The sequence below is a fragment of the Hypanus sabinus genome, chromosome 11 (genome assembly GCF_030144855.1).
Source record: "Hypanus sabinus isolate sHypSab1 chromosome 11, sHypSab1.hap1, whole genome shotgun sequence".
In the NCBI taxonomy this organism is placed as follows: domain Eukaryota; kingdom Metazoa; phylum Chordata; class Chondrichthyes; order Myliobatiformes; family Dasyatidae; genus Hypanus; species Hypanus sabinus.
Window position 1 is genome coordinate 51,191,522 of NC_082716.1, and position 15,779 is coordinate 51,207,300.

Below are 15,779 nucleotides of genomic sequence, written 5' to 3' on the forward strand. Positions count from 1 at the left end.
GACTTGTATTATTAACCTTCACCAATGACAGCCATCTTCCTTTCTATGAAATATGACTGCAACATATGGGGTGCTTCTCCTTGATACCTGTTGATTTTTATATTCCCTGTCAATTACTAAACAACACACACAAAATGTTGGAGGAACTCTGCAGGTCAGGCAGCATCCATAGAGAGGAGTAAGCAGTCTATGATTTGGGCAGAGACCTTTCTTCAGGACTGAGAGGGAAATAAAAGGTGGGGCTTGGAGACGGAGGCTAGCTGGAAGGTGATAGGTGAAGCCAGGTGGGTGGGAAGGGTCCAGAGCTGAAGGCGAAAGAATCTGATAGGAGAGGAAAGTGGAGCATAGGAGAAAGGGAAGGAGGAGGGGTTTCTCAAATGCTGCTTTGATGTTAAGGGCAGTCGCTCCCACCTTGCCTGAGGAATTCAGCTCTTTGGTTATGTTTGCACCAGAGCTGTGATGCCGTGCAGAGCTGAGCGCTCTGACAGAACTCAGAACCCGGATTGGTGATCAGATTGTTGGTGAATTGGTGCCACACGACACGTGTTGGTGATATTTGCCATCATTGATGATTGACAGTAAACCAGTCAGACACAAATTATTTGGGCTGGAATTATCCTGCTGTTTATGCCCAGGCAGATTCTGGTGTTGTAACTGTACTTGAGAAGTTCTGACGAGGGGCACAGCTAAATCTGGAGTTAGAGCTTCAGTAACACAGCTGTTGTCTAGTCTGCTAGTCTTTACTGCATTGTCAGTGTTGTCAGCCACTTCCTGATGTATCACAGAGTGAATTATATTGGCTGAAGACTTGTTTTTGTGACGGTGGAGATTTCAGGAGGAAGCTGAGATAGATCCCCCACTGATTGAATGGAGTTGTGATTGCTTCAGTTTTGTCACAGGCACTCGCACACTGGACCTCATGTAGTTTAAAAATTTGAGCCAATTGATTTCAGATCTCTGCTGCCTAGGGTTGTATTTGAGGGAGCTTCTAAAGATAACATGAAAGGTGTAACAATATATGCCAGCTGCCCAGGATACCGATTTGTGCTGGTGATAAAAATGACTTAAAATGGTTAAAATTTTATGAGTTCATAGAACAATCGCAATACCATTCTGAAAGCATCAAAGCGTCTGAAGTACTGGTAGTGTGATTTGCAACAGAAAATGTGAGCTAATTCAGCTGAACAGCTGAAGGTTTTAGTTGACAGGTCATGGGCTCACAGATAAAAGGGGAATTTAATTTGGAGATATTGCCACACAAATGGGAATTAAGGATAATGGCACACACTGAACACAGGGAAACAAGAGTTAGCATGAGGCCAGCATGAAGGTGAAACTGTCAGGGTAAGGATGGGGTTAGAAACGATAGTTCATCTACTGGCGGAGCAGTGTGCCTGGAAGCCAGCACCAGTTATTTCAGTGTATTAATGAGGCAGATGATTCTGACTGTTCTACATGGATTATTTGTTTAGTTTGACAGCACCATATGGTGAGAAAGTACTTCTAGAAATGTTCATAATCGGCCTGTAAACACGACCTACCTGAAATACACAGGCAACATGTTAAGCTAGGAAAGTTTTGTTCATTAGTGACAGGAAAATGATTAACCGCTTAAGAAGTATGGTGCAGGTGGAACAGATTACAGAGTATTTGGCATTTACTCTTAAGGGCTGAATTTCTAACTTTAAAAATCAGGTGACTTAATCAATAATTTAAAACTCTCCAGGAGAGTTGCTGAATATTTCATACACATTGAGCTATCTCAGGGATGGGAGAATGCTCCCTTGGAATCCTAGGAGATACTGTAAATAAGGATGCCAGGACATGAATAGTATGAGCTTGTAAAGTTGGCATGTTTAGTTTTACAGTGGGATAAAGGTGAAAGATTTGTGAGACAGCTATTTTTCAATACCGGTTAATAGACCTTCCGCAATGTAGGTGAAAAATTCTGGGATTCTGGACAAATCACAAAAGTATTTCACTTGCGAATGGATGATGAAAGTGGGTCTTGCTTTAGTGTTTCAGTAAGAAACATTAGTCATTGAGCAGTACAGCGTAGCACAAACCCTTCAACACACTGAGATCATACTGACTATCAAACACCCATTTCATTCACCCTCTTCTCATTCTCACCAGATTCTACCACTCACTCTCACTCATGACACTTTACAGTGGCCAGTTAACCTTATAACCTTTGGGATGTGGAAGTAAACAGGCTCATATAGAGGAAACAGAATATTGTGACAGAAGAACATGCAAACTCCACACAGACAGCACGCAAGGTCAGGATTGAAACTGTTTCTGATGCTTTGAGGCAGAGGCTCAAGTTGAGAATCAGGTTTATTATTGCTGTCTTATATGACATAAGATTTATTATTTTGATGCAGTAGTACAATACAAAGATATAAAATTCCTATAAATTGCAAAGCAACTAAATAGTTCAAAGATAAAGGAATAATGAGATGGTGTTCATGAACCGCTCAGAAATCTGAAGGCAGAGAAGAAGAAACCACTTCTGAATCGTTGAATGTGGCTCTTCGGGTTCTGTAGCACCTCCCCAGTGGTAGTAACAAGAAGAGCACAGGTCCTCGAGGGTGAGGGTCCTTAGTGACGGATGATGCCTTCTTGAGGCGCTGCCTCGTGATGATGTCCTCAGTGATGGGAAGATTTGTGCCTCTAATGGAGATGGCTGAGTGTACAACCCTTCGTAGCCTCTTACAATCCCATGTGTAGGAACCTCCATGCCTGGCTGTGAGGCTACAAGTGAGAATGCTCTTCACATTACTGTACATCTATAGAAAATTGCAAGAAGTCTTCGGTGACATACCACATCTCCTCAAACTACTCTGGCATGCCTTTTTCATGATTACGTCAATGTGGTGGCTTCAGGAACTTGAAACTGCTCATAACTCATCAGGGGTGATTCATAAGTTCATGGCCTAAGGTAGAAGGAGATGAGTTATTAACTTCAAGCTTTCAGCATAATGACTCAAAGAGTTGAACTGCATGTGCATGTAATGAGAACTGTATAACTCATCTCCTTCTACCTTAGGCCATAAACTTATCGATCACTCATCTGTGGCCACTTTCTGGAGGTCCAAGATCCATATGCTCCACGACCTCTGGACTAAGTGTGTAAATGTAGGGGGGGACTGTGTTGAAAAATAAATGTGCTAGGTTTTCTAAAATTGACTCCTTCTATCTTACTTATCAATCACCCCTTGTAGTGTTTTCTCTGCAAACAAGTTTCAGGATTTTGAGCTAGATACAATGAAGAAGCAGTTACACCTTTCCATTCTTAAGGTGTCATTCCCACTCATTTCCTTTCTGGATGCTGGATGCAACAGATTTGGGAGGCACTAGCAAAGAATGTGGCGAAGAAAGATGAACTGCATCTTTTTTCTACGGTACAGGCAGGCATGTGCACACTCATGTAAGTAATGAATGTCTAAAGTGGTGAACAGCGTCCAGTGATATAAATTGCTTTGCTCTACATAGCAGAACTCTACTTATTCTGAAAAGTGAAGACTCATCGTATCCCTGAGTGTGCTTTGCAGACGTTGGGAACTCAGAAGATGAGTCATCAATGCAACTAGCTCAACTTCTGGTTTGATTGGAGACCATAAGACACAACAGAATTAGACCATTCAGCTCATTACATCTGTTCCACCATGGCTGATTAATATTCCCCCTTAACATCAGTCTCTGGCCTTCTCCCTGTAACCTTTGACACACTTACTAATCAAAAACCTACCAACCTCCGAGTCAAATACACACAAAATGGCTTCACAGCCACCTATAGCAACAAATTCTGTAGGTTCCCCACCCTCTATCTAAAGAAATTACTCCTCATATCTGTTCTGGAGACATTCTTTTATTCTGAGTCTGTGCCCTCTGGTCCTAGACTTTACAATCATTGGAAGTATCTTCTGTAGGTCCATTCTAAATCTGCATTTCAATGATCTGTAGGTTTCATTATTGTTTTAAATTCCAGTTTGTACAGGCCCAGAGTCATCAAACATTCCTCATATGTTAACCCTTTCATTCCCAGGATCATTCTCATTATGTCTCCAATGCCAGGCAGCACACCTTTGTGCCTTTGTGTGTGTGTGTGTGTGTGTGTGTGTGTGTGTGTGGGGCTCATTTATATTGTGCGGGGAGAAGTGGGTGTGGAAGATGGAGGTTGTATATCTTGTGTATATTGGGACAGTTCAGCACCTAGGCTGCCTTATTGTGTCAGCTCATGGCATCGTAGAAGTTTCTGACCCAGGGTCCAAAAAGGAAGGAACTTGAGAGGTCACTAATGAGTTTGGTGGAGGGTCAGCTCAGGTCCAAATGATGGAGAATGAAGGCAAGCAGCCTACAGAATAATTCTGTGTGGTTACAAATCCAAGCTGGCCTAAGTCAGAAAGTGGGAAATGCAGCTCCTAAACTACAACAAAACCTAGAAGAAGTGTGGAGGGTGAATTCAGTCTTCATTCCAATAGACTAGCTGTTGTCTGATGCAGTTAAAAATGCCTCACCCTGTCAGGGCAGAGTACTGTGTGATGATCTGACACAGCACCGAGTACTGAATGAAGTGACGGTGGCAGCAGCATCTCAGTGCCCCAGCTTGAAATGGGCGCGGTATGAGAGTACGGACATGACCCGCATTCCGTTCACAGCAGCTTGATTGTGGAGCGGGTTGGTACCACTCTGGCTCAGGAATGCCATACTCCCTGGCCAGCGTAGAAAGCTAATGGTGGACTTGAAAAGGATTGAGAACATCAGACCCGGAGAAGACCTCATAGTGAATGCCCGAGCTTTGTGAATGAACCGCCAGCCCTTCCTTTGTTCAGTGTGATATGTTACACTGCACTGTTACAAAATAGAACTGGTTGAGCTCCACTTAGATAAAATAAACTCATGTTTGAAAATTCATGTTCCAGTTTCTCTTGCTGTTGTTATCAGATACTTTAATGTTAATGAGCTTGGTGCTCCAGATGTGCTGTACAACTGCTGAACATTGTATGTAATTTGTTACCTTATTTTGTACCTTTTAAGCACCGACACTTATTATCCTTGGGATGACCTTACTCCTTTAAGCTCAGCAGGTAGCGTCTGCTGTGTCCTTGCTCACAGGAGTATTTTCTGGGGGGCAGGGAGAGAAGTCAGAATTCCATTGACGAGCCCATGAATGATTTATTTAACAGGCAAGCAGCCCTACTGTGAGCTCCTGTTCCCATTCTTTGAAAATATGACACAAAGAGATAAAAAAAAAGCTCATTTATGGTCATTTCTGCCAAAAAGGACTAGTTGCACCTTCAAGGTGAAAGTCAGGCTTGGATTAGGTTATTGGCCAGATTATCAAGCGGAAAAAAACTGAATGTAAAAGGAACATTGTGGTATATTATTTCATCATGAGTTTGCTCAATTATCTGCTGACCTTAAAGGAGTAAAATCATCACAAGTTTAATGAGCATAGGAATTAGTTCAATGATGATAAGATTTGATTAGAGGTGTAGTTTTATTTTATAATCTAAAATAGAATAGCTTAATGGTTTGTAGCTGGGCACAGCTCTCTAGCTGGGGCATTAAACTAGAGGTTAGAAAAAAGCAACTGAGGGCAGATTAAATGTCCATTTCAGCTTAAAAGGGGGTTATTTACAATGTGAGTAATGATATGATTTGATATTGTTAATGTACTCCCAATACTGGACACAAAACTTGCTTATGGGAGTGGTAACTGACCATATAGGGAAGACAAAAGTTTTGTAAAACGTAGTCTATAATATGGAGAACATGGAAATGATTGTGAAAATTAAGATATACAGAGGTAAATTGAAATGGATTGCTCTTAACTCTTGAATTGGGCATTAAAAATGGGATAAAGTGGAGAATGGCTAAAAATAGCTCACTAAAGTGGCACATTACACATTCTCTATGAAATCGAAATGTGTTTATTCTGCCTTCCCATATAGGTAAGTGAGTGCTCTTATTTCAGTGTGTGAATAGAAAAGTAGTGGCACACAAGCCCATCAATTCTAAAAGCTACGTATCTAATGAATGAAGTAATGTGCTTTGTTGCAGAAAGTGGGAGTGAAATTTGACCTGTGACCAAAACAGGCAGCAGAATGATGGCACTACCCTGTGCACATCAGTGCATGCCAACCACAACTTGAGCCAAATGCGATTCATTGTCGTGAGGCAGGTGCCAAATGGGTGTGACTCTGTAGCTCACTTAGCTCGAATCTGTAGCCCTTGTATTTAAGGAGCTTTTCATGTATTTCAAAGATGTGCATAGCATCTTTAATTTCAGAAGCATTAAATGAGGGAGATAATTCTGGTGGCTCTGTAAACACTGTCTCGAGCAAAAGCAGTCATTAAAAGTCATTAAAAGGTGAAAAAAGAAATTCTAAACATGTGAAATAAAACTGTTTGAAAATTTCAGCGGGTTAGGTAAAATGTGAGTAGAGAAAAGCTATCTTTCCAGGTTGATAACTTTTCTTCGGGACAGAAAGTTCAACCATGCTGACTGTTTCCAGCATTCTCAACGTCCAGCGGCTGATTACCTTATCACTGTCTGTATGTCTTTGCTACATGTCACTTTATTGAATTTTGTATCTATATTGAATAAACTCCCTTTGTGATAGGTTTTATATGGCTGGAAGATTCATTGTGGAGGGATTTAAGGGATGCAATTTCAACAAGAATGTGGCAAATAGATTTTATAAAATAATAGAATTGGTTTAAGAGGGGTTACAGTATAGGAAAAAGGCAAGTGTAGGAGCCAGTCGAATCATTGAGAGTTTAAGATGGCGCTCGTAAAGCACAGTGAAGACTTGCTGGCAGCAAACAAAACGTATTAACTACTTTATTAATCACAGTTTTTCTCAACAATGATCACTACAACCGATAGCCTGTAATTTCCCTTTTTGGAGTTGAGCTTTTGAACTGCTTGTATGACCTGGCATTTTTGCAGTATGAACTGAAGTCTTGAAGCTGCAGGATGGTTGCAGTGTGGCGTGTACAGGCTGAATTGAGGCAGTGGACCCAGGCCCGAGAGTGAGGAATGAGCCAATGTTTGGCCATCCCTGGAGTGCATTTGGAGCCAGTTGGAAGCAGAAGATCTGTTGTGAGGCGAGCTGAGGCAGGGCCCTTGCCTAAGAGGAAGGAATGAGTCAATGTTTAACTGATCTAAGTGCTGGGCCAGACTGAAAAGGTCAGGTAAAGGCCGAATCGAGTTGGTGGGGCCCAAACCCAAGAGCGTATTGAAGTGTTAGGGTCCGGGTCCAGGAATGAGGAATGAGCTGAGGTTTAGTTGACAGAACGCTAGGCCAGGTTGGAAAAGTCAGGGTGTTGGCGCCGGAGGCGATGGGACAGGCGGGTGTTCAGTTCGCTGCTCTGCAAGGGTTACGCGACTCTGCTCAGAACTGAGACTGTGCTCTGCAACTAGCGGGCTGTGACGGGCTTTGTAGCTGTGAACTCTAACTGTGAATGTTATTTGCTTACTTTTTATTGCTTGGATGATTTGTTCTTTTTTTACACATTGAGTGTTTGATGGTCTTTTTAATGGGTTCTATTGGGTTTCTTTGTGTTGTGGCTTTCTATAAGGAACAAATTTCAAATTTATATATAGTATACATATTTTGAAAATAAATGTATTTTGAACTTTGAGAATTAGAATATCTGTGTGCCTGCTGTTATGTGTAGAATCATAAAAACTTGAGGACAAACTTGTAGTTGAATTGTTAACAAGGCACGTAAAATAAATGAACAATGGAAGCACAAGGAACCAGTAGTTGGTAAAGACCTTTATGAGTACATCCAACTTCACTGAATTTAAACTTACCTTGGATAACTTTTTATATCAATCTTTTAACACATTGCTGAATAACTAAAGGCATCAAATGCTTCCAACATTCTCCAAGTTTTAATACTGATTCTTGCAGTATCTGCAAAAATATTTATATTATTAAGGTATTTAGTTTTTCTTATTTTTCCAGGTTTAATATCATAGTGCACTAATTTGAATCAATCTCTCTCTCTCTCTCTCTCCCCCCCCCCTCTCCCTCTCTCTTCTCTCTCCCCCTCTCTCCCTCTCGATTCTGGTTCATTGGGACACATTGGAACCACTATATTTTGGCCCAATTCGACAAAGTTTCAATTTCAAGTTCAAGTTCAACTATTATTCAGCCATACACGAATACCCATGAATAAAGCCAATCGAAATGGCATTACTCCAGGCCCAAATTGTGAAACACAGTATCAACAGTCACACACAACACAAGGCACATATATAAGATATCAGGAAAGTACAGTCACACAAAAAAGTATAGTCCAAGACCCTGAGTGCATGAAATAGTTAAAAGGAAAAAAAACCTACCATTTAACTGAGTAAAACAATTATGCATTTAAATGAAATTCAGAGCAAATAAGAACAATACCAATACCTCTATGGTACTACAAAACTGTATTAGTTTCTAACAGTTATTGATGGAGGTATTCATCTGCTGTGTTCTTTTGATTGAGTGTAGATGAATAAAATCAGGGGAGACATCTAATGCAGATTATGGACTTCTTTCATACAATGTTTTAGATGATTGCATCCTCCTAATCTTCATTTTCATTGTAATATTCAAGGTGACCATCGATACCTTCATAATTCTTAACTTACCGTTTCTGGCATCTCCAAACCTGAATGCTTGAAACTGCAGTGAGCAAACAGTTTTGAATTGTCTTACTGATCATTTCTCACCAATGGTCAGTGACAAAAATCACTGCTTTCTGAACAGAAACACGTGCAACTGATGCTATTTTAAAACTGATCATTGTAATCACAGAGTAGTGCCTAATCCCTACACAAATGCACACAACTGACACTAGTTAGAAATTGTTCGGCAAGTCTCCTGTCGCAATTAAGTGGCGTGGTGTTCTGAACTGAAAGGAATCCCAGCTATTTTCTCAATTTAGTTTTTGTTCTTTATGAGTTGTCCCAAATAAATGGACATTAAGGTTGAAACTGGTTCTCATAACTAACAAAAAAATCCTTTTTCTCAGATAAACTTTTACTGTCTACAAAGCAAAATCTGACTTTCCATATCAAAAATAGGGAGAATCAAGATCAACTGCTGAATCTTTTTTTTTAAACCATTTGAATAAGCTTCATAAATAATATGAAATATCTCCATTGCCATCTTATCTCTGCAGCTAATAAATTATTTATTGAGATACAGTGTGGAATAGGCCCTGCTGGCCCCTTCAAACCATGTCACCCAGCAACCCTCAACATAACCCTGGCCTAATCTTGGGACAATTTACAGTGACCAGTTAACCTATTAACCAGTATGTCTTTGGACTGTGGGAGGAAACCAGAGCACCCGGATAAAACCCATGTGTTCACAGGGAGGACGTACAATTTCCTTACAGACAGCAGCGGGGATTGAAGACTGGTCGCTGGTGTTGTAAAGCACTTTGTTAATCACTGTGCTACTATGCCATCCAATAATAAATACTACAATGAGAAAATTAGGCTGAAAACTATCCATCAGCTTGCTTAAAATAACAAAAAAAATACATTAAAATAAAATATATTTTAGTAAGATTGTAGTGAATAATTTGATTCTATAAAAACTCCTGAACCTTTATGCAGTTCTTACACCTATTTAAGCAACTTGGGCTATGGTAGTGAGCTGAAAATGTAGTGCATTTAGAAGGCCTTTGGGTTATTTTAATTCCTCAATCCAGAGATAATGTACCATGTAATTCCCTGTAACATGTTTGTCAATATTTGGAAGTTTGTAATTTTCTATACCTCTAATTTAAATATTGATTGCAAAGAAAATAAAATTGTGAAATTAGTCATAAATCATTTGACAGCTCAAAAGCATACTGCACTCTTTATACAATCCAGTTTACTTACACAATTCTCCTTTGGGAATTACTAAATTACAAAATACTAAAATTTTCTTTTGGGAAGTGTTATCTTAGAAATGAATTCTGCAACTTTAGCTTCTATCAGGTAGTGCCAGAATGAGAGTGCTATTTGTCTTGGTTTTTTTTTGTATCACTACTATAAAGTAATGCTCCACAGTGTATATGACTGACTGCCCTCCCCCACCATAAAAAACAGCTGAGACTGATATTAGTTTGTCTGTGAAACTTGTTAAGCAATCTATATAAATAGAGTTCATACATTGCACACCTTGTTGATAAGGGTATTTAAATAATAGGGTTCCACTCGTCTCTGACAGATGTTTTAGAAAAATAGCAGGGGATCTGTTAAAATTTGTTATCTGAAATTGAGAGTTTTTGGTATCAGTAAATGTACAACTCTGTCAGGAAAGTGATGAGGCTGGGAGAGGTGTTCTGATGGCTATTGATCTGCAGAATAATGTGGGAGTGTGGCGTTAGTGAAACAGCACCATGTGTGTTGGTGAGTTTTAAAACCCTGTTGTAGCATCCTGCCATCTTGAACAGCATCATTATCAATGTATGAAAAATAACATTTGACAACAGCAACATTTCAGTTTTGACATTTGCCTTTCTCTGCTGAACTGAGCAAGAGAAAGACTCTTGGAAGTTCGAAATGTGCTGACAGTATGATTTAACCACATTGCTTTAATCATGTTCCAGACACCGTAAATCACTGTCAGCATAATTAGGACACAATTATTTCCACTGATTTCCATAATAATATGGTATCTTGTTGATTGATTGGCACCCATAGAACAGATTTTTTTCAGTGCATATCTAATTTGCATTTGTTTAGTTGGTTCATAGCCAACACATTTCATCTGATTTCACTGAAAAATCTATTTGATGCTTGAGGTGTTCATGGGAAGAGGCAGATGCTGGAGAATGGTGAGGGGAGGTAGTTATGTTATGTCGAAGCCTTTTTCCTCAAAAGCAGAACCTCCCAAAATTATGCATAATTAACTTACTAATTATTTTGATGGATGACCAGGGAAGTTCTTTCCATTGGCTTGGAAATCAATGACAAACAGTTAACTAATTAAAATTCTCACCGAGACCACAAAAATGAAAGGTTATGCCAAATGTTGTCTTCTGCCAGAAGATTGGAATATAGATTGCTTTTCAGCTCAAAGAACAAGTCAACAGAAGGGAGGGAGAGGGCAAGGCACAGCTGTCTGTGGCTACCTTAACAGAGTGTTGATATTATGGGTTTAAGTGCCTCCTTATGCTTTAGAATAGATTCCTTAATATCGTACTTACTTATAATGTAGGAGGCCATTAGGCCCATCAAATCTATACCAGTTCTGAGAAATTCCATCAAACATTTCTCTTGTGACAGACTGTGCACAGACAGCACCTGAGACCGGGGCTGAACCTGGGCTACTTAAGCTAAGAGGCAGAAATGCCACTGTGCTACAGATGTGATACTATATGTTGTGGTAGTTATCTACAGAAGCCTTGGCTACAATTGACCTTTGATGTATCGGTGTCCTGGCACAGTCGTGGCAGGAACATGTACTGTGCTGGTTAAGTCCGTGTTCATTTCAAAGTTCTGCTCACTTTAGAGTTTTCCTGGCTCAATAATTGTGCTTCAATGCAGTGTTACTGACAGGATCTATAAAATTGTAGGCACATCCTTACTTTCATTTCTTTTAAAGCCTCTTGTACGAAATTTGGACTGAGTCAGTAATGCCGCAACCCAGTGCGTGATTGTGGGGTGGATGGGGCACCTAAAACATCAAAGTGGTTGATGGAGTATGAACATTAGAACAGCTTGTATGATATCATCTTCAATCTGTTAAACAAATGATCAGTGCTACGAGAATTGGGGCAACAGCTGCTGAAGGAGTTATTTTTATGCCAGGTCTGACGGGACAGCAGGAAACAAGCAGCAGACACCACTATTGGGAACTTGGATTTCCCTCTTATTTCCAGGAACCCATCTACTGCTCGATCTCAGAGCCCGCAAAGGACTGCCCACTGAGTCCAAACAAACCGTCAATATGATAGTAATATTTGTAAGAGTCTGTTACGTTCTCAGAGTAACATCTGCATGTTGGGAAGGAAGAATGGTCACATGTTCAGTAGCACCCACAGTGAACATTTACAATATAGCAAGTTGGTCCATGAAAAACTGTATTAAAAATGGTGTTGAAATGTTGATTCTCATTAAACACTGACAGCATGTCTTTGAGTAGAAAGGATTTCCCACTTCCCTTTTTTGTACCTTGGTTTTCCTACAGCACTCCAAAGCAATAAGCAGATTAAAGAGGCAAAAAAGAAATTAGGTGGAAATAAATGGGGATGTGTAGAATAAAATATGAATAGCTGTGTTTTGTAGAATGGATGAATGAAGGGATTGCCACAACCCAGTGGGGAATCTTTTGGGGCTCCCTAATTGGGCAGTAAAGCGAAATGTAATGCTGAGGTCATTTGATGCCTGTTCAGTGCTTATTGAAACACAGACTATTGTCTAACTCTGAAAGGAAAGGTAGAAGTTAAATGAGAGTAGAAATTAGGATATAAACTGAATGAAATGTCTTGTGGTCAAGTTGGTGATTGTCCTAGACCAACCATTTAAAACCTCTAGATCATGGACGGAGAATCGGATGCAGACAGAGGATGCTGCATCTTTTCATAAGGTGATACCTAAACACTGCTTTTTCGTTGTTGCAGGCTATCAAACTACGGGAAGAGTGTGGGTGCGCTTCATTGCCAAGCATAGACCCACGATTAGTTTTCAAGCTTAGTATGGAGGAAATGATGAAGCGCTTGAAGAAATGGGAAGAACCGACGAGCACAGATTCTATCATTGAACCGATGTGCACAGTTTCTGGAGCTGAACAACCACCTCAGCAGCACAAGACTGGTGCAGTTGTAATGCAGAGAATACCTACAGTAATTACAATACAAGCACTCCAAAATACAGGAGACTCTAAGAAATAAACATACTTAATTGTATTTGGTACCATGCAAATTAGCAATTTCTGTTTTTAATTTAACTGGACAGTGGGAAACGGAAATTATATGAGATGCAGTTGTCCCTAAAGAGATCTTTCTGTGTTTTCCTAAATTTCGGGGGCGCTTCCAATTGTTCGCTGATAATTTCTTTAATTAGGTATGGTTTTATTTTGTTCCAAACAAACAAGTTGGGAAATCTGTTACATGGAACAATACAGTTTGCAACAGTCCCCAATGGAATGTTAATTTGTAATTATGTTCCTTGGAGTCCCTATTGCACAAAAATTTGCCTTGGCAGCAGCAGATCTCTAGGTGGTGAATCCTTTTTGAGGTGACATAAGGTATAGGACAGGATGTCGGCAACGTTTACCACTGAAAGAGCCAATATGGACCCATTTCCCACAGAAAAGAAAACACTGGGAGCCACAAAACCCGTTTGACATTTAAAATGAAATAACGTTGCATACAACAGTTTTTTTTGTCTTTATGCTATGTATAAACAAACTATAATGTGTTGCATTTATGAAATTGATGAACTCCTGCAGAGAAAACGAAATTATATTTCTGCATGCAACAAAAACATTTTGAACTCCGAAAAAAAGACGTTGGGTTGAAGGTTACTCCGTAGGTAGCCTACCTTGGATCGAAGAATTAAAAGAAAGCGCGCACTGGTGGGTGTCAGGCATTGGCAGTGGTGATGTATATTAATAGCGATAAAAAACACGTTGTAGCGGTTTAGCGCTACACGCAGCGCTAAAATAAAGACTGCAGTCAAAAGTAACTTTATTCGAACTAAACAGCCTTGATTTAAAGCCTCCCTCAACCCGTCCCCATGGACACGGATGCTCCAAAAGACACGTACTCACAAACCCCCGTAGGCTATCTCCCTTAGCCGGAACGGTGGCTAATTGTGAGCTGGTTCGGATGTGCCAGGAAATGCGGTCTCCACAACGTTTTTAGATTGTACAAGATCACCATAATCTTCAAATTTCGAATTACATTTCAAAAACTAACAAACTACGGGGAGCCACAGCACAGAGATCAAAGAGCCGCATGCGGCTCCGGAGCTGCGGGTTGCCGACCCTTGGTATAGGAGCAGGAGTAGGCCATCTGACCTGTCCGCCATTCAATAAGATCATGGCTGACCTGGCCGTGGACTCATCTCCACCTACCTGCCTTTCCCCATAACCCTTAATTCTCCTACTATGCAAAAATCTATCCTATCTTGTCTTAGATACATTTACTGAGGTAGCCTCCACTGCTTCATTGGGCAGAGAATTCGACTGATTCACCACCATCTGGGAAAAGCAGTTCCTCCTCATTTCTGTCTAACTCTACTCCCCTGAATCTTGAGGCTATGTCCCCTAGTTCTAGTCTCACCTATCGGTGGAAACAACTTTCCTGTCTCCATCTTATGTACCTTCTTTCATAATTTTATATGTTTCTATAAGAACTTCTCTTATTCTTCTAAATTCCAGTGAGTACAGTCCCAGGCAAATCAATCTCTCTTCATAGTCTAACCCCCTCATCTCTAGAATCAACTTGGTGAACCTCCTCTGCACTGCCTCCAAAGTCAATGTATCCTTCCTCAAATAAGAAGACCAGAACTGCACGCAGTACTCCAGGTGCAGCCTCACCAGTACCCTGTAGAGTTGCTGCATAATCTCCCTGCTCTTAAATTCAATCCCTCTAGCAATGAAGGCCAATATCCCATTTGCCTTCTTGTTTGCCTGCTGCACCTGCAAACCAAGCTTTTGTGATTCATGGCTAATTGAATACAGCGAGGTATATGTGATTGTTAAGCAAAGTATGTGAATTGAAAGGTAAAATAAACTATTTAGGGAAAAAAAGTGATTGGGGTGAAGGGGAGGATAACAAGTGAAGGGAATGGCGCAGAACAGGGCAACTTAGCCTTGAGCAGAAAAGCTGCAAGAGAATTAATATCACCAGGATCATGTGAGACTGATATTGAGAGCCATTGTTGTAATCAAATGTAGGTAGAAACTGCTAACATATTCTTGAAACTTGCCGTGATTTTATTTTCTAACTCTGGGATTGTATTACTTTTAGAATTTATTTTCTCTTATCCCATCCTGATATTTAGGAGGAAGATTTCTCTGTTAATGGGGAAACAGCTTTTGATTTTCTTCAGATTTGTCATCCATGAGAATCTCTCAGTCCCATTCTAAGTGCAGGGCTAATAATTCCTTCACTCAGTAAGGAACTAGATAATGTGTTTAAATAGGTTTTATTAATTACAATGAATTTGATGGAATTTGTATGCATAAAATTATTTTTATGAATAATCAGTCTCTTCCATTTTTATACATTATCATACAGGACTTGTACATTCAAAGAAGCAGAAGTTGTTTAAGTAATTTATTTAGAGCATGTAGCCAAACCTGCATTGAAAAAGATTTCAGCAATGTGAAATTGCATATTTCATGCTGTAAAATCACCAAAATGTTGGTTATTTTCCAGTTCATACCTGATCAGTCTACCTTTAGATTTGATTGATAACTCCCTGATGTAGTTGTTTCAGTATTTTTGTTGAAAATAAATTCTGATGTACCAAGAAAGTGTTTTCTTTGTTTGTGTGACACTGTGGCACTGCTGGCAGATCTGCCCCAGCAATCCATATATGATCCAGAACTCTGGTGCTGTCTGGGTGGAGTTTGCATGTACTCCCTGTGACTGCATGGGGTTCTCCTGGTGCTCCAGTTTCCTCTTGCATCACGGAGGCACGCTGTTGATAGGTTATTTGGCCACTGTAGAGTGCCTATAGTGTATAGATGAATGGTAGAATCTGAAGAGAATTGATGAGCAAGTGTGGAGAATAAGTTACACCAAAAATCAGTCAATAA

At 40.1% G+C, this 15,779-nt stretch overlaps 1 protein-coding gene across 2 annotated transcripts in view; it reads left to right on the top strand.

The window, feature by feature from the left end:
* oma1 (OMA1 zinc metallopeptidase) overlaps nt 1-15,494 on the top strand; it is a 52,446-nt gene extending 36,952 nt beyond the window's left edge. For both annotated transcript variants that reach the window (XM_059984322.1, XM_059984323.1), the window contains one exon: nt 12,631-15,494. In XM_059984322.1, the coding sequence (XP_059840305.1) occupies nt 12,631-12,900 (270 nt within the window). In that variant the 3' untranslated portion in view covers nt 12,901-15,494. The remainder of the gene's footprint in view (nt 1-12,630) is intronic.
* The last annotated feature ends 285 nt before the right edge of the window (nt 15,495-15,779 follow it).